The sequence below is a fragment of the Kogia breviceps genome, chromosome 10 (genome assembly GCF_026419965.1).
Source record: "Kogia breviceps isolate mKogBre1 chromosome 10, mKogBre1 haplotype 1, whole genome shotgun sequence".
In the NCBI taxonomy this organism is placed as follows: Eukaryota; Metazoa; Chordata; class Mammalia; order Artiodactyla; family Physeteridae; genus Kogia; species Kogia breviceps.
Window position 1 is genome coordinate 53,317,775 of NC_081319.1, and position 24,017 is coordinate 53,341,791.

General features: G+C 43.5%; 1 protein-coding gene across 1 annotated transcript in view; it reads right to left on the reverse strand.

The window, feature by feature from the left end:
- GPD1L (glycerol-3-phosphate dehydrogenase 1 like) overlaps positions 1 to 24,017 on the reverse strand; it is a 67,432-nt gene that overhangs the window by 20,276 nt on the left and 23,139 nt on the right. The window contains exons 3-5 of the mRNA XM_059077397.2: positions 17,988 to 18,128; positions 16,410 to 16,548; positions 1,796 to 1,908 (exon numbers count right to left, since the gene is read on the reverse strand). Of these exons, the coding sequence (XP_058933380.1) occupies positions 1,796 to 1,908; positions 16,410 to 16,548; positions 17,988 to 18,128 (393 nt within the window). The remainder of the gene's footprint in view (positions 1 to 1,795; positions 1,909 to 16,409; positions 16,549 to 17,987; positions 18,129 to 24,017) is intronic.

Here is a 24,017-nt window from a genome sequence, read left to right on the forward strand (position 1 = left end):
TTCTGACCATGCTAACATTTGCTAAGTTTGAGTCATTTACTCTTTATTTTTTTCAAAATTTAATTTAATTTAATTTTTTATACAGCCGGTTGAGTCATTTACTCTTTGGCTCTCTTATCTCCTTATCTGTCCAGTGGGAATGGTTAGACTCAATTACTGCCAAAGCACCTGTTTCTCAGTTTTTAAAACTCCTAGCTCTGATGCAAGCCGGCGGCAATGATGGTAACTGATCCTGTTTTAAAGGAAAGCCAGGAGAAGGACGATAAATGGTCCTCAACCCCCATCTGCCTCTGCCCCCCACGAACCACTCTATCATGGGTAGCGGGAGGCTTCCTGCCAACAGACATGAAAAGCCATGCTCAGTTCAGACACAGGACCAGCATGTGGTCCCATCAGCAGAAACTTCTCCAGAGCCCTCAATCTAGTATCTTTCTTCTCCCCCTGCTCCTATGTTCTGGGTGGGTTCTCACAGCTTCCCCATCCACCACGGAAAATAACCCAGTCACTTCAAGACAGCTTTGGAGCACACAGACCATGCTGAGCAATCAGGCCTTCATGGTGCCACTGCTGGCGAGTTGTCATTAGTTTAATGAAGGACTATTAAAAACACATAAAAATCTCAAACAACACAGCCAAAGCCAGCATCTTAAATGTATAGCAGGCCGTGTGCAATGTGAGAATCCCCCACCAGCATTCAAAAAGATGGACTGCCTGGGAGCCCAAGTCTTTCGTTGGCTTCAAATTTTTTAAATTCTCATTGTATGGAGACGTGACCACACATACACACACGATATTAATTCTACAAAATGGTTTTCAATTCTGACCAGGAAAAAAAGGTGTACACTTTGGAGAAAGCATGGGAAGGCACTCTTTGGACTGGTCTCCCCTGCATTCTTATGATCTTTGCAATTTTCACCCAACAAAGTGAGGCGAATGCCAGATTACTTAATTTTCTACCCTAGGTGCTCAAATTCCTGAAAGGCCACTTCTGCTACAAAAGAAATTACTCAAAAGTGACTCAAAGGGGTTATCCATTCACATGGAAGCTCTTTATTTTTCCTTTTTTTTTTTTTTGAGATGGCAGCTAAGGCAGCTCTGATTCCAAGGGGAGAAGGATGAGAGGTTGCAGCCCAGCTTCCCGTGGGCTGTTCCCCATAGTCAGGATAGAGGGACCCTGACCACAACTTTTAAAGGCAGAGGGGAACAAGTCAGGAGCCTAAGACCAAGTGGGGAAACTTCCCTGGACCCTCCCAAGCCACTAGCCAATAGAAGCTGGTTCTTTAATCTGATTTTTTCCCTTTACAGGCAAAGATAAAGCTGTTCTTAGAAAGACCTGTCAGCAGCAGATTGTTTTTTTCCTTTAAAAACAACAACTAACCACACCATCAAACCAATAGAGTAGCATCATTCAGAGGGACCAAGTTCCTCTTCCTGCTCAAGATAGTAAGTAGGAGAAATGTATAAATTAATAGAATACTTCACTCCCAGGTAAGACTCCACAATCAAAGTAGTCCCTGGTTTTCCAAATGTTAATGCTGTCAATTTCCCAAAGAACAAAAACCCACCCTTCTCCCAGATTTACAAATAAAAGCCAACCATGGGTGAGACAGGAAATCTAACCAGGGAAAGGCTGGGGCAAAGCAGGAAGTGATAAACAAGGCTGCCAATTCACTATTCTCCCCAGAAGTACGTGCACAGAACACAGAGGCCATTCTTCAGGACTGGCTGCAATGATGCTAGCAGTGGCCCTGTGTGATCACTCCTCCTGTGAGCAGAAATATCAAGGCTGCTTTACCTTCAGAGCACCGCACAGTTCAACCGTGTCTGCGTCATCCACCACTGTAATTCGAAAATTTGGAGTCTGCAGAAGTTCTTTGAAGAGAAGGCCGTTCTCTATCACCTTGCTGCCTATTGAAAGGTTAGAAAAAAGGAAATTAATAACAGCCTCTCATCTTAATTTTTGCATCTAACACAGTTCAAAATGATGTTTTTCTTATTACAAAAATAACATTTTCCTGATAGGAAATTTTGAAGGGTCATAGGACTAGAAATAGAAAATTAAAATATTCCACAATCTCACCACAGGATCATTAACAATTTGGCATACATCTTTAACTTACTGAAATAGGAATATACATAGTTTTTCTCAAAATTGAGAACAACATATGTGATTTCATGATCTGCTTTCCCCCATTTATGGCAGGAATAATTTTCAGTGACATCATACACTTTCTACATTACTTTAAATGGCTGCTTTGTATTTACTGCCTACATGCATTATATTTTATCTAAGCATCTTTCTATTGTTTGATATGTAAAACTGTTACAATTTTTTGCTACCATACACACTTATAAGCTCCTTCCAGGGGAGGAAAGTACATCCCTTTCTACCAAATTTGGCTTGACCAGAGGACGTGCTTGGACTCACAGAGGGTGGGGGACAGATTTCCCCACCCCTTGACCTTGGGCTTAGTCATGTGACTGGCTTTGGTCAATGGGACATTAATAGACCTGACATAGTGGAGGCTTGAAGCCTATTTGTGCAGCAGTAGGGCTGGATCCCTTGTCCCTGTGCCTTCACAGTGAGAATACATCCTGGTAGGTCTGCTGGACTCTACAGGAAGATGAGACAAAGGAGCAGAACCACCCCAGCTTTGATCCGCCAGTCTACAGCAGACCCACAGATGTGTTAGCTGTGCTTATTTTGGATGCCACAGAGAACCTGGGATTGTTTGTTACTTAGCATCACTATGGCAACAAGAGAATGGATACAACATCAACAAACATGTTTCTGACAACTGTGGAAGATGGAAATGCATTCAAAGGGTCCTCATTTTTTTTTTAAATTTTATTTTTTATTTTATTTTTTTAACATCTTTATTTGAGTATAACTGTTTTACAATAGTGTGTGAGTTTCTCCTTTACAACAAAGTGAATCAGTTATACATATACATATGTTCCCATAACTCTTCCCTCTTGTGTCACCCTCCCTCCCACCCTCCCTATCCCACCCCTCTAGGTGGTCACAAAGCACAGAGGTGAACTCCCTGTGCTATGCGGCAGCTTCCCACTAGCTATCTAATTTACATTTGGTAATGTGTATATGTCCCTGCCACTCTCTCACATCGCCACAGCTTACCCTTCCCCCTCCCCATATCCTCAAGTCCATGCTCTAGTAGGTCTGTGTTTTATTCCCATCCTACCACTACTCTCTTCATGACATTTTTTTTTTTTTTTCGATTCCATATATATGTGTTAGCATACGGTATTTGTTTTTATCCTTCTGACTTACTTCACTCTGTATGACAGACTCCAGGTCTATCCACCTCATTACAAATAACTCAGTTTCATTTCTTTTTATGGCTGAGTAATATTCCATTGTATATATGTGCCACATCTTCTTTATCCATTCATCTGTTGATGGACACTTAGGTTGCTTCCATGTCCTGGCTATCGTAAATAGAGCTGCAATAAACATTTTGGTACATGACTCTTTTTGAATTATGGTTTTCTCAGGGTATATGCGCAGTAGTGGGATTGCTGGGTCATATGGTAGTTCTATTTTTAGGTTTTTTTTTTTTTTTTTTTTGCGGTATGCGGGCCTCTCACTGTTGTGGCCTCTCCTGTTGCGGAGCACAGGCTCCGGACGCACAGGCCCAGCGGCCATGGCTCATGGGCTCAGCCGCTCCGCGGCATGTGGGATCTTCCCGGACCAGGGCACGAACCCGTGTCTCCTGCATTGGCAGGCGGACTGTCAACCACTGCGCCACCAGGGAAGCCCTATTTTTAGTTTTTTAAGGAACCCCCATACTGTTCTCCATAGTGGCTGTGTTAATTTACATCCCCACTAGCAGTGCAAGAGGGTTCCCTTTTCTCCACACCCTCTCCAGCATTTATTGTTTCTAGAGTTTTTGATGATGGCCAATCTGACCGGTGTGAGATGATATCTCATATTTGCATTTCTCTAATGATTAATGATGTTGAGCATTCTTTCATGTGTTTGTTGGCAATCTGTCTATCTTCTTTGGAGAAATGTCTATTTAGTTCTTCTGCCCATTTTTGGATTGGGTTGTTTGTTTTTTTGTTATTGAGCTGCATGAGTTGCTTATAAATTTTGGAGATTAATCCTTTGTCAGTTGCTTCATTTGCAAATATTTTCTCCCATTCTGAGGGTTGTCTTTTGGTCTTATTTATGGTATCCTTTGCTGTGCAAAAGCTTTTAAGTTTCATTAGGTCCCATTTGTTTATTTTTGTTTTTATTTCCATTTCTCTAGGAGATGGGTCAAAAAGGATCTTGCTGTGATTTATGTCATAGAGTGTTCTGCCTATGTTTTCCTCTAAGAGTTGGATAGTGTCTGGCCTTACATTTACGTCTTTAACCCATTTTGAGTTTATTTTTGTGTATGGTGTTAGGGAGTGTTCTAATTTCATACTTTTACAGGTAGCTGTCCAGTTTTCCCAGCACCACTTATTGAAGAGGCTGTCTTTTCTCCACTGTATATCCTTGCCTCCTTTATCAAAGATAAGGTGACCATATGTGTGTGGGTTTATCTCTGGGCTTTCTATCCTGTTCCATTGATCTGTATTTCTGTTTTTGTGCCAGTACCATACTGTCTTGATTACTGTAGCCTTGTAGTATAGTCTGAAGTCAGGGAGCCTGACTCCTCCAGCTCCATTTTTCGTTCTCAAGATTGCTTTGGCTATTCGGGGTCTTTTGTGTTTCCATACAAATTGTGAAATTCTTTGTTCTAGTTCTGTAAAAAATGCCAGTGGTAATTTGATAGGGATTGCATTGAATCTGTAGATTGCTTTCGGTAATAGAGTCATTTTCACAATGTTGATTCTTCCAATCCAAGAACATGGTATATTTCTCCACCTATTTGTATCATCTTTAATTTCTTTCATCAGTGTCTTATAGTTTTCTGCATACAAGTCTTTTGTCTCCTTAGGTAGGTTTATTCCTAGATATTTTATTCTTTTTGTTGCAATGGTAAATGGGAGTGTTTTCTTAATTTCCCTCTCAGATTTTTCATCATTAGTGTATAAGAATGCCAGAGATTTCTGTGCATTAATTTTGTATCCTGCTACTTTACCAAATTCATTGATTAGTTCTAGTAGTTTTCTGGTAGCATCCTTAGCATTCTCTATGTATAGTATCATGTCATCTGCAAACAGTGACAGCTTTACTTCTTCTTTTCCTATTTGGATTCCTTTTATTTCTTTATTTTCTCTGATTGCTGTGGCTAGAACTCCCAAAACTATGTTGAATAAGAGTGGTGAGAGTGGGCAACCTTGTCTTGTTCCTGATCTTAGTGGAAATGGTTTCAGTTTTTCACCATTGAGAACAATGCTGGCTGTGGGTTTGTCATACATGGCCTTTATTATATTGAGGAAAGTTCCCTCTATACCTACTTTCTGCAGGGTTTTTATCATAAATGGGTGTTCAATTTTGTCAAAAGCTTTCTCTGCATCTATTGAGATGATCATATGGTTTTTCTCCTTCAGTTTGTTGATATGGTGTATCACGTTGATTGATTTGCGTATATTGAAGAATCCTTGCATTCCTGGAATAAACCCCACTTGACCATGGTGTATGATCCTTTTAATGTGCTGTTGGATTCTGTTTGCTAGTATTTTGTTGAGGATTTTTGCATCTAAGTTCAACAGTGATATTGGCCTATAGTTTTCTTTCTTTGTGATGTCTTTGTCTGGTTTTGGTATCAGGGTGATGGTGGCCTCATAGAATGAGTTTGGGAGTGTTCCTCCCTCTGCTATCTTTTGGAAGAGTTTGAGAAGCATAGGTGTTAGCTCTTCTCTAAATGTTTGATAGAATTTGCCTGTGAAGCCATCTGGTCCTGGGCTTTTGTTTGTTGGAAGATTTTTAATCACAGTTTCAATTTCAGTGCTTGTGATTGGTCTGTTCATAGTTTCTATTTCTTCCTGGTTCAGTCTCGGCAGGTTGTGCATTTCTAAGAATTTGTCCATTTCTTCCAGGTTGTCCATTTTATTGGCATAGAGTTGCTTGTAGTAATCTCTAATAATCTTTTGTATTTCTGCAGAGTCCGTTGTTACATCTCCTTTTTCATTTCTAATTCTATTGATTTGAGTCTTCTCCCTTTTTTTCTTGATGAGTCTGGCTAATGGTTTATCAATTTTATTTATCTTCTCAAAGAACCAGCTTTTACTTTTATTGATCTTTGCTATCGTTTCCTTCATTTCTTTTTCATTTATTTCTGATCTGATCTCTATGATTTCTTTCCTTCTGCTAAATTTGGGGGTTTTTTGTTCTTCCTTCTCTAATTGCTTTAGGTGCAAAGTTAGGTTGTTTATTCGAGATGCTTCCTGTTTCTTAAGGTATGATTGTATTGCTATAAACTTCCCTCTTAGAACTGCTTTTGCTGTATTCCATAGGTTTTGGGTCGTTGTGTCTCCATTGTCATTTGTTTCTAAGTACTTTTTGATTTCCTCTTTGATTTCTTCAGTGATCACTTCGTTATTAAGTAGTGTATTGTTTAGTCTCCATGTGTTTGTATTTTTTACAGATCTTTTCCTGTAATTGATATCTAGTCTTATAGCGTTGTGGTCAGAAAAGATACTTGATACGACTTCAATTTTCTTAAATTTGCCAAGGCTAGATTTGTGACCCAAGATATGATCTATCCTGGAGAATGTTCCATGAGCACTTGAGAAAAATGTGTATTCTGTTGTTTTTGGGTGGAATGTCCTATAAATATCAAGTAAATCCATCTTTTGCAATGTATCATTTAAAGCTTGTGTTTCCTTATTTATTTTCATTTTGGATGATCTGTCCATTGGTGACAGTGGGGTGTTAAAGTCCCCTACTATGATTGTGTTACTGTTGATTTCCCCTTTTATGGCTGTTAGTATTTGCCTTATGTATTGAGGTGCTCCTATGTTGGGTGCATAAATATTTACAATTGTTATATCTTCTTCATGGATCGATCCCTGGATCATTATGTAGTGTCCTTCTTTGTCTCTTGTAATAGTTTTTATTTTAAAGTCTATTTTGTCTGATATGAGAATTGCTACTCCAGCTTTCTTCTGATTTCCATTTGCATGGAATATCTTTTTCCATCCCCTCACTTTCAGTCTGTAAGTGTCCCTAGGTCTGAAGTGGGTCTCTTGTAGACAGCATATATATGGGTCCTGTTTTTGTATCCATTCAGCCAGTCTGTGTCTTTTGGTGGGAGCATTTAATCCATTTACATTTAAAGTAATTATTGATATGTGCATTCCTATTACCATTTACTTAATTGTTTCGGGTTGTTCTTGTAGGTCTTTTCCTTCTCTTATGTTTCTTGCTTAGAGAAGTTCCTTTAGCATTTGCTGTAAAGCTGGTTTGCTGGTGAACTCTCTCAGCTTTTGCTTGTCTGTAAAGGTTTTAATTTCTCCATCAAATCTGAATGAGATCCTTGCTGGGTAGAGTAATCTTGGTTGTAGGTTTTTTTCCTTCATCACTTTAAATATGTCCTGCCACTCCCTTCTGGCTTGTAGAGTTTCTGCTGAAAGATCAGATGTTAGCCTTATGGGGATTCCCTTGTGTGTTATTTGTTGTTTTTCCCTTGCTGCTTTTAATATGTTTTCTTTGTATTTAATTTTTGACAGTTTGATTATTATGTGTCTCGGCGTGTTTATCCTTGGGTTTATCCTGTATGGGACTCTCTGCGCTTCCTGGACTTGGTTGACTATTTCCTTTCCTATATTAGGGAAGTTTTCAACTATAATCTCTTCAAATATTTTCTCAGTCCCTTTATTTTTCTCGTCTTCTTCTGGGACCCCTATGATTCGAATGTTGGTGCGTTTAATGTTGTCCCAGAGATCTCTGAGCCTGTCCTCAGTTCTTTTCATTCTTTTTTCTTTCTTCTGCTCTGCAGTAGTTATTTCCACTATTTTATCTTCCAGGTCACTTATCCGTCCTTCTGCCTCAGTTATTCTGCTATTGATCCCATCTAGAGTATTTTTCATTTCATTTATTGTGTTGCTCATCGTTATTTGCTTCCTCTTTATTTCTTCTAGGTCCTTGTTCACTGTTTCTTGCAATTTGTCTATTCTATTTCCAAAATTTTGAATCATCTTCACCATCATTACTCTGAATTCTCTTTCAGGTAGACTGGCTATTACCTCTTCATTTGTTAGGTCTGGTGTGTTTTTATCTTGCTCCTTCATCTGCTGTGTGTTTTTCTGTCTTCTCATTTTGCTTATCTTACTGTGTTTGGGGTCTCCCTTTTGCAGGCTGCAGGTTCGTAGTTCTATCTATTTTTGGTGGCTGTCCCCAGTGGCTGAGGTTGGTTCAGTGGGTTGAGCAGGTTTCCTGGTTAGGGGGACCAGTGCCCCTGTTCTGGTGGATGAGGCTGGATCTTGTCTTTCTGGTGGGCAGGTCCACATCTGGTGGTGTGTATCGGGATGTTGGTAGCCTTACTATGATTCTAGGCAGCCTCTCTGCTAATGGATGGGGCTGTAGACCTGTCTCGCTCTTTGTTGGGTATAGGGTGTCCAGCACTGTTCGTTGCTGGTCCTTGAGTGAAGCTGGGTCTTGGTGTTGAGATGGAGATCTCTGGGAGATTTTTGCCGTTTGATATTACGTGGAGCTGAGAGGTCTCTTGTGGACCAGTGTCCTGAGGTTAGTTTTCCCACCTCAGAGACACAGCCTTGACACCTGGCTGGAGTGCCAAGAGCCTTTAATCCACACGGCTCAGAACAAAAGGGAGAAAAAAATAGAAAGGCAAGAAAGGAAGGAAGGAAGGAGGAAGGGAGGGAAGGAAGGAAGAAAGGGAGGGAGGAAGAAAGGAAGGGAGGAAGGAAGGAGGGAATAAAGAAAGGAAGAGAGGGAGGAAGAAAGGAAGGGAGGAAGGAAGGAGGGAATAAAGGAAGGAAGGGAGGAAGGAAGGAAGGAGGGAAATAGGAAAGAAAGGATGGAAGAAAGGAAGAAAGAAAGGGGAGAAGACAAAATAAAGTAGGGTAAAATACAGTTATTAAGATAAAAAAATAATTATTAAGAAGAAAAATTTCTACTAAAGAAAAAAAAGAAAAAAAAAGGGGGGGTCGGTCTAACCCCAGGACAAATGGTGAAAACAAAGCTACACAGACAAAATCTCACACAGCAGCACCCACATACACACTCACAAATAGAAAAAAGGGGACAATAATAGTATATCTTGCTCCCAAAGTCCACCTCCTCAACCTGGGATATTTCGCTGTCTATTTAGGTTTTCCACAGATGCAGGGCACTTCAAGCTGACTGTGGAGCTTTAACCCGCTGTTTCTGAGGCTGCTGGGAGGGACCTCCCCCTCTCTTTGTTCGTACAGGTCCTGGGGCTCAGCCCTGGACCTGGCCCCGCCTCTGCGCGCAGGTCGTCCGAGGGCGTCTGCCCTTCGCTCAGAGAGGGCGGGGTCAAAGGAGCAGCGTTAACGGAGCAGCTGATTCGTGGTCTCTGGCTCACTCAGGCGGGGGGGGGGGGGGGGCACGGATGTGGGGCGAGTCCGCGGCGGCAGAGGCCGGTGTGACGCTGCACCGGCCCGAGGCGCACCGCGCGTTTTCCCAGGGAAGCAGTCCCTGGATCCCGGGACCCTGGCGGTGGCGGGCTGCACAGGCTCCCGGGAGGGCCGGTGTGGAGAGTGACCTGTGCTCGCACACAGGCCTCTTGGTGGCGGCAGTAGCAACCCTAGCGTCCCACACCCGTCTCTGTTGTCCGTGCCGACAGCAGCAGCTCGCGCCCGTTTCTGGAGCTCCTTTATGTGGTGTCCTTAATTCCCTTTCCTCGTGCCCCAGGAAGCGAATAGGCAAGAAAAAGTCTCTTGTCTCTTCAGCAGCTCCGCGCCCGTTTCTGGAGCTCCTTTAAGCGGTGCGCTTAAACCCCTCTCCTCGCGCAGCAGAAGGTAAAGAGGGAAGAAAAGGTCTCTTGCCTCTTTGGCAGCTCCAGACTTCTCCCGAACTCCCTCCCGGCCAGCCGAACTCCCTCCTGGCCAGCCGTGGTGCACTAACCCCTTCAGGCTGTTTTCACTCTGCCAACTCCAGACCTTTCCCTGGGCTCCTCCCGAGGCTCAGTTCCCAGCCCCGCCCACCCCGGCGGGTGAGCAGACAAGCCTCTCGGGCAGGTGAGTGCTGATCGGCACCGATCCTCTGCGGAGTCTCTCTGCTTTGCCCTCCGCACCCTGTTGCTGCGCTCTTGTCCGCGGCTCTGAAGCTTCCCCCTCCGCCACCCGCAGTCTCTGCCCGCGAAGGGGCTTCTAGTGTGTGGGAACCTTTCCTCCTTCACGGCTCCCTCCCACTGGTGCAGGTCCCGTCCCTATTCTTTTGTCTCTGTTTATTCTTTTCTCTTTTGCCCTACCCAGGTACGTGGGGGAGTTTCTTGCCTTTTGGGAGGTCTGAGGTCTTCTGCCAGCGTTCGGTGGGTGTTCTATAGGAGAAGTTCCACGTGTAGATGTATTTCTGAAGTATCTGTGAGGAGGAAGGTGATCCCCGCGTGTTACTCTTCCGCCATCTTCTCCTTTCTCTGGTCCTCATTTTTGTTCCCGTTGTATCCCCTCCCTTGGGACCGTGCTTAGAATGACATGGAGGATCAGTACTTTTCACGTTATTTTTTTTGGTTAGCGACTTTCAGTTCAAAACAAAAATAAAACTTTACACATAGAGCCTGATGTGAGATCTGCTCTGGTTGGTGGGATGCGGGGTGGCGCTCTGCTCTGGGAGGGCTCCGGAAATCAGGATGATAAAATTAACCAGCCAAGACCTAGCTCCCACGTGATGATCTCCACACAGAGCCTGGGGACTATGGCACTTTGGCCCTTCCTGCCTCGAGGGTCTCAAGCCTATCCCCAAGCTTGTTTTCACATTACAATCACCCAGGATCTTTAAAAACACCAAAGGCTGACCACACCCCAGACCCATTAAACTACAAGCTCTGGGGTGGAGCAGGCATCACTAATTTCTGAAGCTCCCCAGCTGACTCCAATGGGCAGACAAGTTGGCAAACCTCTGATTTAACCTCCTCTAGCCTCGTGAGTAAAACACTATGGCACGCTCAGGACTGTCTGAGGTTAAACAGGAATCAGGTGTGAAAACAGCCTAGGCTCACAACGATCACACAAAGGTCTATATAATAATAATAAGATAGCTGATACTTACATGCCTATGACTGATTTGCCCCATTGACAGACAGGAGGCCCAGAGAGGTTTACCAAGTTGCCCTAGGTCACACAGCTAGTAGGAGGCAGAGCCTGAATTGTAACCTAGTGCTCCAAGGCCCGCACTCCCTCTCTATACTATGTTCCTCTCAGGGGTGGGAAAAGAGAAGATAAACAAGCAACAAACATCACAATCAGAACTATGGTCTTCCAACGCAGGAAAAAAAAAAGAGGATTGTCAACAATCAAAATTACACCCAGAAGTAATATAATGTCAAAATGATCCAGGGGAGAGTGGAAAGAGGGTGGGAAACAGGTGAAATAAGGCCAGCCAGCAGTTAATCATTACTAAAGATGGGTAGTGGTGTCATGATACTGTTTTCCCTACTTCTGTTTGGTTTAAGAAAATCTGCCATCATATAATAAAATGTTTAAAATACTTACACCCGATACTTAGAAACACATTTTCAGGATCTCCCTGGTGATCCAGTTGTTAAGAATCCGTGCTTCCAATGCAGGGGGTACGGGTTCGATCCCTAGTCGGGGAACTAAGATCCCGCATGCCGTGCTGTGCGGCTCAAAAATAAACAACAACAACAAAAGAAACACATTTTCTATTCTACAGGCATTGCTATGATGTCATTTAGCTGAGTTCTCCTCTGTCCAAAAATTAGAAGTATGTCCGCTTGAGCAAACTCTCCTCTTCCTTTTTTAAACAGTCCTCCAGACCAGCAGCACCATTTCATCACCTGGGTTGGGCAAAGCAGCCCCGGTTTCACACTGTGCTGTTATTCCTGTCTTTTTCCTCTGTCCTCACCGCCACGGCCACTGCCTGGTGCCTCTGACACGAGGGAGGCTCACAAGCGTTACAGACGGGCCCTCACTCCTCCCACTAGAGCCACTTTAATCCAACCAGCAGCAGCTGTGAGTAACCTGACACATGGCAGGGAGAAGACTGTTCTCCATTTGCCACTGATACAAGGTGGCATCTGTTGGTGCCTCTGTGGCTGCAAATTACACATGGTATCCATTAGATAGGTGAGCTTGATTTATAGCAATCTTACATTTTCTCAAATTCACCTTTTATTTATTTTTATTCTTTTCCATTCCGTTTTTTTATAGGATATGGAATATATTATATATTGAATATAGTTCCCTGTGCTATACAGTAGGACCCTGTTGCTTATCTATTTTATATATAGTAGTGTGTATCTGCTAATCCCACCCTTTCCCCTTTGGTAACCACTGTTTTCTATGTCTGTGAGTCTGTTTCTGTTTCGTAAATAAGTTCATTTGTATCATATTTTAGACTCCACATATAAGTGATATCAAATGATATTTGTCTTTGTCCGACTCACTTCATTTAGTATGATTATCTCTAGGTCCATTCATGTTGCTGCAAATGGCATTATCAAATGCACCTTTTAAATTTTTAGATCTTTTATTGTTTTAAATCATGGATAAGAAAGCACTGACCGTATTATTATTACCAGTCATAAGCAGTGATGCAGCAAGCAGGGACCCATGGCATCTGGTCCAGAACAGGGAAGTCCCATCAGCCACGTGGAAGGGCTCCCCAAACTCAATATGAATCAGGACAGGAAAATCTCACTTCTCTTCCACACCAAGGTTTGGAGGTAATCAACCTATTTAATAAAACTCCTTCAAAACCCTCATCTCAGTCTGTAATTCCCTATTGTTTGTGTACCTAGAAGCTCCTTCTACATAGAAGGGGCTTATGAATCCTTGACATTTAGCATCATGACTGATACATATTTGTATCATTACATTTGGACAGTATTTGTGGGTTGAGTGGAAGTCTCGGCCTCTGTGAAGTCAGTCCCAAGAAGGAAGGGAGTTCTCACCACAAGGGGGTGCTGCAGTTCCCCATGCTCGTTAGTATTTTTACCAGACACTGAAAACAATGCCATCTTCTTCCTCCTCCACAGAAGACTCAAGTGGACTAAGCTTCCTGAATCTGTCATAATTAAAAATGAGTTGACTGCTAATGTCATCAAGAAAGGAGACCTGAGGGAACATATGTATATGTATAACTGATTCACTTTGTTGTAAAGCAGAAACGAACACACCATTGTAAAACAGTTATACTCCAATAAAGATGTTAAAAAAAAGAAAAAAGAAAGGAGACCTGGATAACCACAGCACAACGATCAAATCCGGAAAATTTAAAGTTGACACAATTATCTAACTACAACCCATATTCAAATCTCCCCCATTACCCCAGTGTTGCCTTTATGGCAACCAGGATACAGCCCAGGATCCTGCACTGCACTTAGTGTTCAGGTCTCTCTAGACTTCTCCTTTAGCCTTTCAATATCTGCTATAACACTGACATTTTCCAAGAGTGTGGACCAGTTGTTTTGTACCAATGTCCCTTCCTTTGGGCATCTGGTATTTGCTCACAATTAAATTCAGATAAAATATGAAAAATTTAAAAATATCACTTTCCTGTTCTATCTTACTTTCAACAGTTAATTTAATTCAGGTCACTCTTACCAGCCATGGACCAACCCACAGAGAAGGCAGTAGAAGCACTGGGTAAACAGAAGCCAGAGGAAGAGATGTAGCTTCTATGCATTTGTCTGTGTTCCACACCAAAAACGTCTAATGCACCCAACTGGGAGAAACAAGGCCAAGAGGCAGGTAAAAATCCTAGCTAAAATCTGCAGGGTTTTTTTTGGGGGGGGGCTGCGTCGGGTCTTAGTTGCAGCACGCGGGATCTTTCACTGCAGCGTGAGCTCTTCGTTGCGGCCCATGGACTTCTTTCTAGTTATGGTGTGCAGGTTTTCTCTCTCTAGTTGTGGTGCATGGGCTCCAGGGGATGTGGGCTCTGTAGTTCGTGACACACAGGCTCTCTCATTGAGACGTGAGCTCAGTAGCTGTGGCACATGGGCTTAGTTGCCCCCGGCATGTGGGATCTTAGTTCCCCAACCAGGGATCGAACCTGCATCCCCTGCATTGGAAGGCAGATTCTTTACCACTGGACCACCAGGGAAGTCCCTCCAGTCTACAGTTTTGAATCAAGGATCGGAAAAGTCTCAACCCTATAGAATGAATGGTGTAACCAGTCAATCCTAACCAACTGATGAGCAAATTGATTAATGGCAAATAGGATTGAGCTGGAAAAACTAGTTAACAATTATTTTTGAAAAATAAAAGTAATTACATAACAATTTGACAAGCTACATTAAAAGCATAGATGAATAAAAGAACTAACTATAAAAGAATAAAACCTATATACAGATTAGCATACATATGAAAATTTTTTTTCTGGAAGGATACATAGGAACTGCTAACAGTGATTCTCTTTGGGAAGAGGAAATAGATGGGAAATTACAATCTTAATTCTAATTTATACCTTCTTGTACTGTTTGAATTTTCTTACCTGTGACTATATTGCTCTTGTAAATATCAGCCTGGGTAATGTTATTAGAGGTCATTTTGTTTTCTTCCTTTTACTATTTGTGATAACTCTCCTCTCCAAAATTATTGTTTCTCCCCCCACAAAAAAATTTTTTTAAGTGCCCAGGTAAATGGATTGTCAACAGAATGCTATGCAGCTATGAAGATGTACACTGATAGAAGTAAATGAAACAATTATAAAAGAGTATATAATAACAACTACAGCCGTAGTTTGCCACAATAGAAAAAAATAATGAAATTTAAATGAAATTAAATATGGTTTTTGTAAGTCAGAGAAAGACAAAATCATATGATACTGCTTATATGTAGAACCTAAAAAACATGGTATGAATGAACTTATTTACAAAACAGAAATAGAGTCACAGACATAGAAAACAAACTTATGGTTACTATGTGGGAAAGCAGGGTGAGGGATAAATTAGGAGTTTGGGATTGACATATACACACTACTACATATAAAATAGATAACTAATAAGGACCTACATATATAGCACTGGGAACTCTTCTCAATACTCTGTAATGACTTATATGGGAAAATAATCTAAAAAAGAATAGATATATGTATACGTATAACTGATTCACTTTGCTGTACAGCAGAAACTAACACAACACTGTAAATCAACTATACTCCAATAAAAATTTTAAAATAAAGACATTTTTAAAAAATGGTTTTCTTTTGATTATCTCTATTTTCCACTGTAATCAGATAATGTCTGTACAATTCCAAATAAAAGAGAAAAAAGCAAAAAAAAAAAAAAAAAAAAAAAAAAAAACAAGTGAAAATGTCCTAACTTACAGGCATGTATGAGAACCTTTCCCCATACTTCCCATCTTACTCAAGACAGCCTGATCTCGCTCAGGTGCTCAGAGCTTCCTTTAACAAAGCTGCCAAGGAGGAATGATTCACATTGCCGGTATGTCTGACAAGGGTGGAAGTAAGTTCTGGAGTGGCAGATAAACTTAAATACACTTTTGCAAAGCACTTGCAAACCCAACAATATTACTCTTCTACGAGTCCTATAATATGGGCACTTGGGAATTCCAAAGCCCTTTTTAAAAGAAACAAAAATTTTCACAACACCAACGTGTAAGAGTAGAAACAGCTTTCTGTTTCAAGAAACAGGAGACCCAAGTTCACGCCTGGGTTCTATATTAGCTGTGTGACCTTGGGGCAGGTAACTTACTCTCTGGGCCTTGGGCTCATTCACCTGAAAGTGGGGATCATTCCCATCAATTTCTAGATCTCCTTGGAATCTAATGAGGATCCAGATCCTGTCATTTGTGAGTAAAGAAAAGCTGGGTTTCCCTTATAAGAAGAGGTACCAGAGAACTTACTTTCCCTGATCCTCCCCCCTGCCACATAAGAAGGCAGCTGGCTGCAAGCCAGGAAGAGAGCCCTCATCATAGAAAAGTGTTGGTTAAAACTTAATCTTAGACTTTCTAGCCTTCAGAACTGTAAGAAATAAATTCCTGTTGTTTAAAAAAAAAAAAAGAAAATAAAAGCTGGGTTTCTAAAGCCCCACCATGGATGTAACCACCTGCTTCTTGGTACAAGTACCCTTGTGTTTTTGTGTTTAACCTCGATAATGCATTACTGGATCACAGTGGGTCAACATGGTCTCCTTGGCTTTACTTTCACTTCAGAGGTTACTGAAACGCTTCAGTCCCACAGAATGGCCTCCTACATAAAATTCCCACCTCACTGAATGTCCACCCCAAGAATGTTAAGGGCAGGAGGGAAGAGTCCACTACAGAAAATTCCAGAAACGGAAAGTGTGCCTGTTAAGACACCCAACGTCCCTTCCCCAGGTGGCCCTCACCGATAGTGGTCTCGCAGAACTTCCCAGCGGCCACCTCATTGGCAATATTGGCTCCCATCAACACGCTGATGTCAATGCCCATCTTCTCTCGGATGATGTCGGAAATGAGTTTCAGCCCCTCAGGACCCTCGTCTATGCCCTGCAAGGATGTCAGCAAGTTAGGGGAAAACGAACCACCAAAGACAAGAGGCAGGAGATCATTGCTTTATAGGTCATCTAGATTCAGACTTCCAATGGCACATGCAACTTGAAATATCTCTCTTATTTACAACAGTAAACAGACATACTGTGTTATGTACCATTTAAAGAGTAAAATTAAATGAAAATGTAACCACCCAGGTTAAGAAAGAGAACACGAAGGACACCACTGAAGTCCCCTGTGTCTCTCCCCAAGTTCATCCTCCTTATTAGTGTTTCCTGGTCCCCGCCAGGATGAAGCCCTATCCTGAATGCTTTATGCCGTTCCCTTGCTTTTCTTGATCATTTTGCCACATAAAACTACACCTAAACAGTAAGTTATATCAGTATATTTTTGAAAACCTATAAATGAAACTGCACTGCTCACCTGTGTGCTGTTTTGTGCTATATTATTACTTTGGAGATTCACCCACACAGCTGCATGAATTCTCTGGTTCATTCCCATTTACTACTGTGTAGTATTCCACCATTCATTTGTCCATTCTATTGATGACTGACACTGAATTGTTTGCTTTCATAAACATTCACCTATGAACACTATGGAACACACTCTCTCAAAGAGCGTTCTTCCCCTGGCAGCCTGGGGAAGTTTATGGACTCATTCTCAGACTTCATATGCATAAAGCAAAATACATAAGATTACCTAGGAAGACAATTATATTGAACTATAGTTATCAAATGTTAAAAAAACACAAATTTGTGACAAAGTAATATACGTATGTTATTAATGTAATTATAAAAAGATGTCATGGCAGGTCTAATAATTACCATAATTTCCAAGTAGTGATGAGCATAAATGATACTTTTGAGATATCTGAAGCCACTGTAAAGTGATACAAAAATACCTGTAATTTCTATTGACCACAAGGTCACTGAAACTCTGGCCTGTGGCCTACATTCATAAGCGAAGGAAACGCTTGTTTCAGTTAGAGTTTAAAATGAATAAAAATGCAATTCCGCCCCCACATTTAGGTCCATGAACTCTTGAATTCTATCTGTGGACCACTGTGGGTGGTTTATGGGCTTCTGGTTAAAAACTCTCTCTTTCGGGAATAAACCCAGGAGTGGGAAGTAAAGATGATTAATTTCCCAGCAAATGAAAACGATGTAAGATTTCCAGAGCTGGTGGTTCTTTCTTTGGGGGACCCCACTCTCGCGCCCCCCGCCCCTGCCCCTGTGAACCCTCTCTACATAGAAAGCAGCCCCTCCTAAATGTGAGAGGAGCAAGGCTCGTGGACAGCGTGGTTTTGATTCTCTTCCAGGCATCTTAAAAAAAAAACAAATCCAAACCAGCCATAACTTCCCTTCAGCTCCTTATCTCCAAGAGGTGAAAGAGAAAAGGAAGTTCCCAGTAACCGGCGTGCAGCGAGGGCCCGTCACCTTGATGAGGGTGATGCCCAGCGCGTCCTTGGGCACCCTCCCCGTGATCTCTTCGCAGATCCGGTGGATGAACTGGTGGGGGATGACAAACACCAGCAGGTCTGCGTCCTGCACGGCCTCGCTGAGGTTTGCAACAGCAACCTGCGAGGGCGAGGGTGACACGGTTACTCCTAGTCTGAAACACATCTCTCCATGCGCTGACCAGGCATCAGATGCCTCTGGCTGTGCAGACTGACAGTCAAATCAGAGCTGTGTTTGTGCCGCCTTCCCTACTCGGGACGTGCGCAGACGTGCATCTGAGGCCAGCAGGGTCCTGCCTCTGCTGCTTACCAGCTGGGCAAGTGCCCTACCCTCTCCCCACCTTGGTCCCCCTCCCTGTAAAAGGCGGTCATGACCATCCTGTGCGGGTGGTTCTCTGTTGCTCTCCCACCCCCATCCCCCACACCCCCGCATCCATTTCCACCATTCTTTGCCCCACTCTCTCCCCAGGAGGCTGCACTCTGTGGGCTGTTTCCCCAGGTACCCTTGCTCTCTGGCTTCCAGGTGGCTTCAGCCCAAGGTGGGAAGAGAGACAGGCAGGGTGTTGACTTGCTGCTCCTGGGGCCACTCCTGCCCGGCTCGCAGGGGTGCTGGCCTGGCTTTCTTCTACAGCTCCACCTCCTGACCTGGTCTGAGGCAGCCCCTCTTCCACATCTCTAAGCTCTGGTGGGGCCGGTGGAGTGACACTGGTCTGTCCCCTTTGCCCTTTCAGGGGTGGCCATGGCTTCCTGATGCTAATCTCTGGACACTTCACCGAGCCCTTCTGGTTCCCTCGACTCCGCCCACGCCTCTGTCAACAGTCCTACGCTAAGCTCTCCTACATAAGCACTTTGAGAGCACTGTTGTGAAGAATAAATGACATAGAACAGAGTCTGGCACCTGGTAGGCACTCCATAAATGTCAGCTATTATGATGATTTCTTCCCTTCAGATAAGTACAAAGATGGGTTTTAAAATTTAACATGGGCACATACACACACACACACACACACCCAGAGGCAGAGGTGAGGCCACCGAGTGAGGCCACAGGGGCATGTGGTGTCTATCAGAGATTGCCTGTTGCTGCCCAATGTCTGTCCTCCCCCTTCTTCCTCAGCAAGAGAACCCCCAGTTTAGGGTGAGGCTCTTAACTGCCAGGAAAGAAGGTTACATCTCTAACTTCCCTTGCAGCTAGGTGCCCTGTGTGACTAAGTTCTGACCAATAAGGTGTAAATGGAAGTGCTGCGTGTGACTTCCAGGAAATGCCTTTGAAGGCCTTTCTTCCCCTTTTTGCCAGAGGGACTGTGAAGAGATGGCTGGAATTCAGGCAGCCATATTGGACCATGAAGACGAAAGCAAATGCTGAGATGGCAAAACAGAGTCCTTGACCTCATGATGCATCATTACGACGAACATGGTTTTTTTTTTTTAAGTATATAACAGATTTCTTTTTTATTTACGATCAAGTTCTGTTGGGCAACAAAATTAAATAAATAAAAGATGTGATGAACGTCTTTTATCTAAGAGAATAAAAGCACAAACGTTTACTTTGCTTAGGTCACTGTTATTTTAGGTTTTCTTTTTTTTCCCTTTATTTTTTATTTTTTTATTTTTTGGCTGTGCCGCATGGCATGTGGGATCTTAGTTCCCCAACCACGGATCGAACCCACACGCCATGCAGTGGAAGTGTGGGGTCTTAACCACTGGATGCCAGGGAAGTCCCTATTTTAGGCTTTCTGTCATATGTACCTGAACCTAACTGAAACTGACATAGTTCCCATTAAGCACTCCTGGTTCCCAAAATGAAGGGAATTGGATGCAGAATCTTCCCTGAGGAAGTGTTACCTGCCACAGGAACATCATTCAGAATGGATAAGCCTCCTAGGAAATCTAGTTTGGGAGTTGTGATGGAGATGCCAACTCCTCGACAAAATTTCTTCTCCCCTTTCTCCATAAACACAGAGCTGCAAGCTGGTCACTGGTCACCTAGCTCAGGACTGCATTTCCCAGCAGCCCTTGCAGTTACACAAGGTCAAGGACCAAGTTCTCATCAACAGAATGTGAGACGAAGCAGTGCACGCCACTTAAGGCCCAGAGCCCTTAAAACAGTGGCTGCTTCCTCCACACTTTCCCTTTCTACTTTTGTGCTAGTTGACAACCTAGATCTAGGACATGGCACAGAAATGAAGAAAGATGGGACCAAGAACAATGGTGTGAAGCAAAGCTGCTAGACCACTATTACGTGAGAGGGAAATAAATCCCTTTGTCCTTTGAAAGTCACATTATTGTCTCTCCTTTCAGCTTAGTCTAGCCTATTAACTAACGTGTGCAAGAGTTACTCCCTCACTGAAAAAATTCCCCAAGGGAATCTACCTGGCATTATTTCACTCCCTCCTCCCTTTGGCTGGTATGCAAGACCTGTCATTTACCACCCAGCCTTCATTCCCCTTCTTTCTAGCAAAAGTGCCTCTAAATTTCATTTCAAAAGCTACTGCTTCCACATTTTACCATGCAATTTGAGTGGAATAGGCCCCTCCCCTGCTCCATGGATGGTCCTTAAGTTGTTAAAGCCAATGGGCACATAAAACAATGGGAGCCAATGTTTGCTGGAGCTTCTGAGGAACAGTTGCTTCCTTATACTTCTGCAACAGCTATTGGGTCTTTCCTTGAAAAGTATGGGATGACAGTGCGAGGTCTGGAACAGCTACAACCGTTTTACAGATGTGAGGAGCAGAACCGAGACCTGCCGAGGGGCTCCCATGTGAATGAAGGCAGAGCAGAGAAACAGAGTAAAACAGGGCCTCATTGATATCACTTCAGCCACTGTTTCAGGCCGCACCGAAACCGGCCCTACCGGAATTTTTAGTCATATAACCCAAAACATCAGCTTAAGCTGATCTAAATGGCAGCATAGTCGTTCCCCATAGAGCAGATCACAACCCGGAGCTTAGCACTTCTCCCTCCTTATTCATACCCCCAAAGGCCGGGGGGAAACCTGTTTTCCTCTTCAAAGGGGCTTCTTCAGGTTGGTAATCTAGGCTGGATAGCAAAGACTCATCACCAAAACTCTACCTGCCCTATTAGTTCCCTGGCATCTGGAGATTTTACCTCCTCCAAAAAAGCAGTTACTTATTCTATTCCATTAGCCCTGATGCCAACATACAATTGCTCCGTTTGTCCCTGATTGGCAAGGCTCATTATGTTCTTACACATTCCCTGTGGTCCCAGCCAGGACCACCAGCCTTTGTAAGACCTCTGACCCCCCACTCCCCCTTGGGTTACTAGCCTTACTTAGGCAGGGACGTCTGCTCTCGACCCCCTTCTCAAACAGAGCCTGGCCACCTAAATTTTAATGAAAACCCTTCTTCTCTGGACCTATTGTTTCTCCTCTTCCCCATCCACCTACACACACACACACACACACACACACACACACAGACACAGACAGACAGACAGACAGACAGACACACACACACACCCTTTCCATCTCTTCAGACACACACACACACACACACACACACACACACACACACACCCTTTCCATCTCTTCAGAGCACTTCCCTGACATGGTGAGATCGAAAAGACACCAGAACCAGAGAAAAGCTGGAAAAGATGTACATTTGTGTCCCATGTTTGCAACTGATCAGCTGTGGGACCTGGACAGATGACTCCTGTTCACTGACCAGTCACCCCGCCTACAGAATGGGGATAAAAATCACCTTTCCTACCAGCTATATCACAGAGCACTTCAAATTAATATAAGTAACAGCACTCTGCAGTGATATGAAACAAGTGAAAGAGATTACTCATCAGAAAAATCTACCTGCCTCCTATAAATTCTTAACCTTTAAGGCATCGGCCCATCCCTATGTCCCCTGTTACAAAATATTCCCATGGAAGCTGCCAGTGAGCCCGGGATTTCTTCCTGTCTCTACATTTCTTTCAACAAATCAAAGAAATTGTGGTTGGTTGGGTGTGATGGGTCTCTGAGACAATATGCCTGGGGGCTCACTCAGCTCGGACTGTTGTCCTTCCATTGTCCTTGACCTTGCCCAAGTGCTTAGGGTTTAACCCACAGAAGCAACCTGTAACCTGAGCTGCATTTGTGCAGTGCACATGGGCCCGTGATTCCTGTTACCCAGGATCAAAATGAGCTCTCCTCAGCGAACACACTAAATCAAATACCCTCTTTCAGAATTAAAGCTTTAGCTAAGCCTCTATCTTATATTTTACCCTGAACCAAATGAGGACACTGCTTTGGAAACGCTGACCTATTTCATGGGTCACTTGCCAAAATCTTCCAGAGGGTATCCACCATTAAAGATCCTGAAATGTGTTGGGAAAGACAGCTCAGAAGAAAAGGGCTTGCCTTTCATTTGCAAGGAGGACAGATAATCAAATCAGAACAAAGGTATCATGGCTGGTCCGCTTGATGCCAGGAATCCAGGGCTCTTGGTCCAAGTTAATAAAGAAACTAATAATAATTAAAATCATTTAAAACAGAGCCAGTAAAGTCTGTGGGCCAAGGCTGAAGGTTCTTCTGTTTCCCCCTGGATTAACTGTCACTGTGCAGTGTGTGGGCATCTTGCCCCACCTCTACCATCAGTTAGCTAACTGGACACCACAGGCAACTCGCCTACATTCTTCAGGGAATAAGCATTTAGGTTAAACACAACAGCATGAGTAATACACAGAGCAAAGTACAGCTGGCATACAGTAGGCGTTCAAAAATATTGTGGTTTCCTCCTGTTCTCCTAACCTCAACTTAGGCCAAGATTGTAGGTGAAATTCACATCCTTGGCTCTACACTCAGAAAAATGATCCTCAGGTACAGACAACCTTAACTGATGATTCTTTTTTTTTTTTTTTTGCGGTATGCGGGCCTCTCACTGCTGTGGCCTCTCCCGCCGCGGAGCACAGGCTCCGGACGCACAGGCCCAGCGGCCATGGCTCACGGGCTCAGTCGCTCCGCGGCATGTGGGATCCTCCCGGACCAGGGCACGAACCCGTGTCCCCTGCATCGGCAGGCGGACTCCCAACCACTGCGCCACCAGGGAAGCCCAACTGATGATTCTTATATAAATATACCAGTGTGATAAGTGAGGTTGCTTCTGGGGGGAAAAAAGAAAGCTGCTAACCCCCTGAATTCCACAATACTATATGAGTAATATAAACTTATTATGTAGACCAGTGGTGCCCAAACTGTGATTCCTCAACCAACAGCATCACCATCACCCAGGAAATCCTTAGAAATGCAAATGCCTGGGCCTCCCCTGAGACCCAGTGAATCAGAAACTCCAGGGGTGGATCCAGTGATCCCTGTTAAGCTCTCCAAGTGGTTCTGAGGAACACTTAGGTTTGAGAAGCACTGAAGATGAATCCTCCAATGAAAATGAAAAAGCTAAACTCAGGCAGGAAAGAGTTACACTGAAGCTCCTACTGAACTGATATTCTAATTTCCAGAAGCCTTTAAGCCAAAATTAATAGATATACTCGCAACCCCACTACCCAAGTCAGTGGTCTTTTTTTTTTTTTTTTTAAATTATCATGGCCTAACCCTCCATCCCACAGGACACCAACAAAAGCAGTGAAATAGAACTCTCCAGCCTGGTTAGTTCTCCCTCACCTCTTCTGCTATCCCTGGCACTAAGCCAAACCACAAATAGCGCCTGGCACTATTCCAGGCACTGAGGACACATCAGTGAATGCAGGCCTATACAAGGAACCAAACCCAGAGAGTTAGTAACAAAGAAAAATATCTAAATTGGATTTCAAAACTTAAAAATTTTTGGACTTCCCTGGTGGTGCAGTGGTTAAGAATCCGCTTGCCAATGCAGGGGACATGGGTTTGAGCCCTGGTCCGGGAAGATCCCACATACCACGGAGCAACTAAGCCCATGTGCCACAACTACTGAGCCTGTGCTCTAGAGCCTGCAAGCCACAACTACTGAGCCCGTGTGCCACAACTACTGAAGCCCACGCACCTAGAGCCTGTGCTCTGCAACAAGAGAAG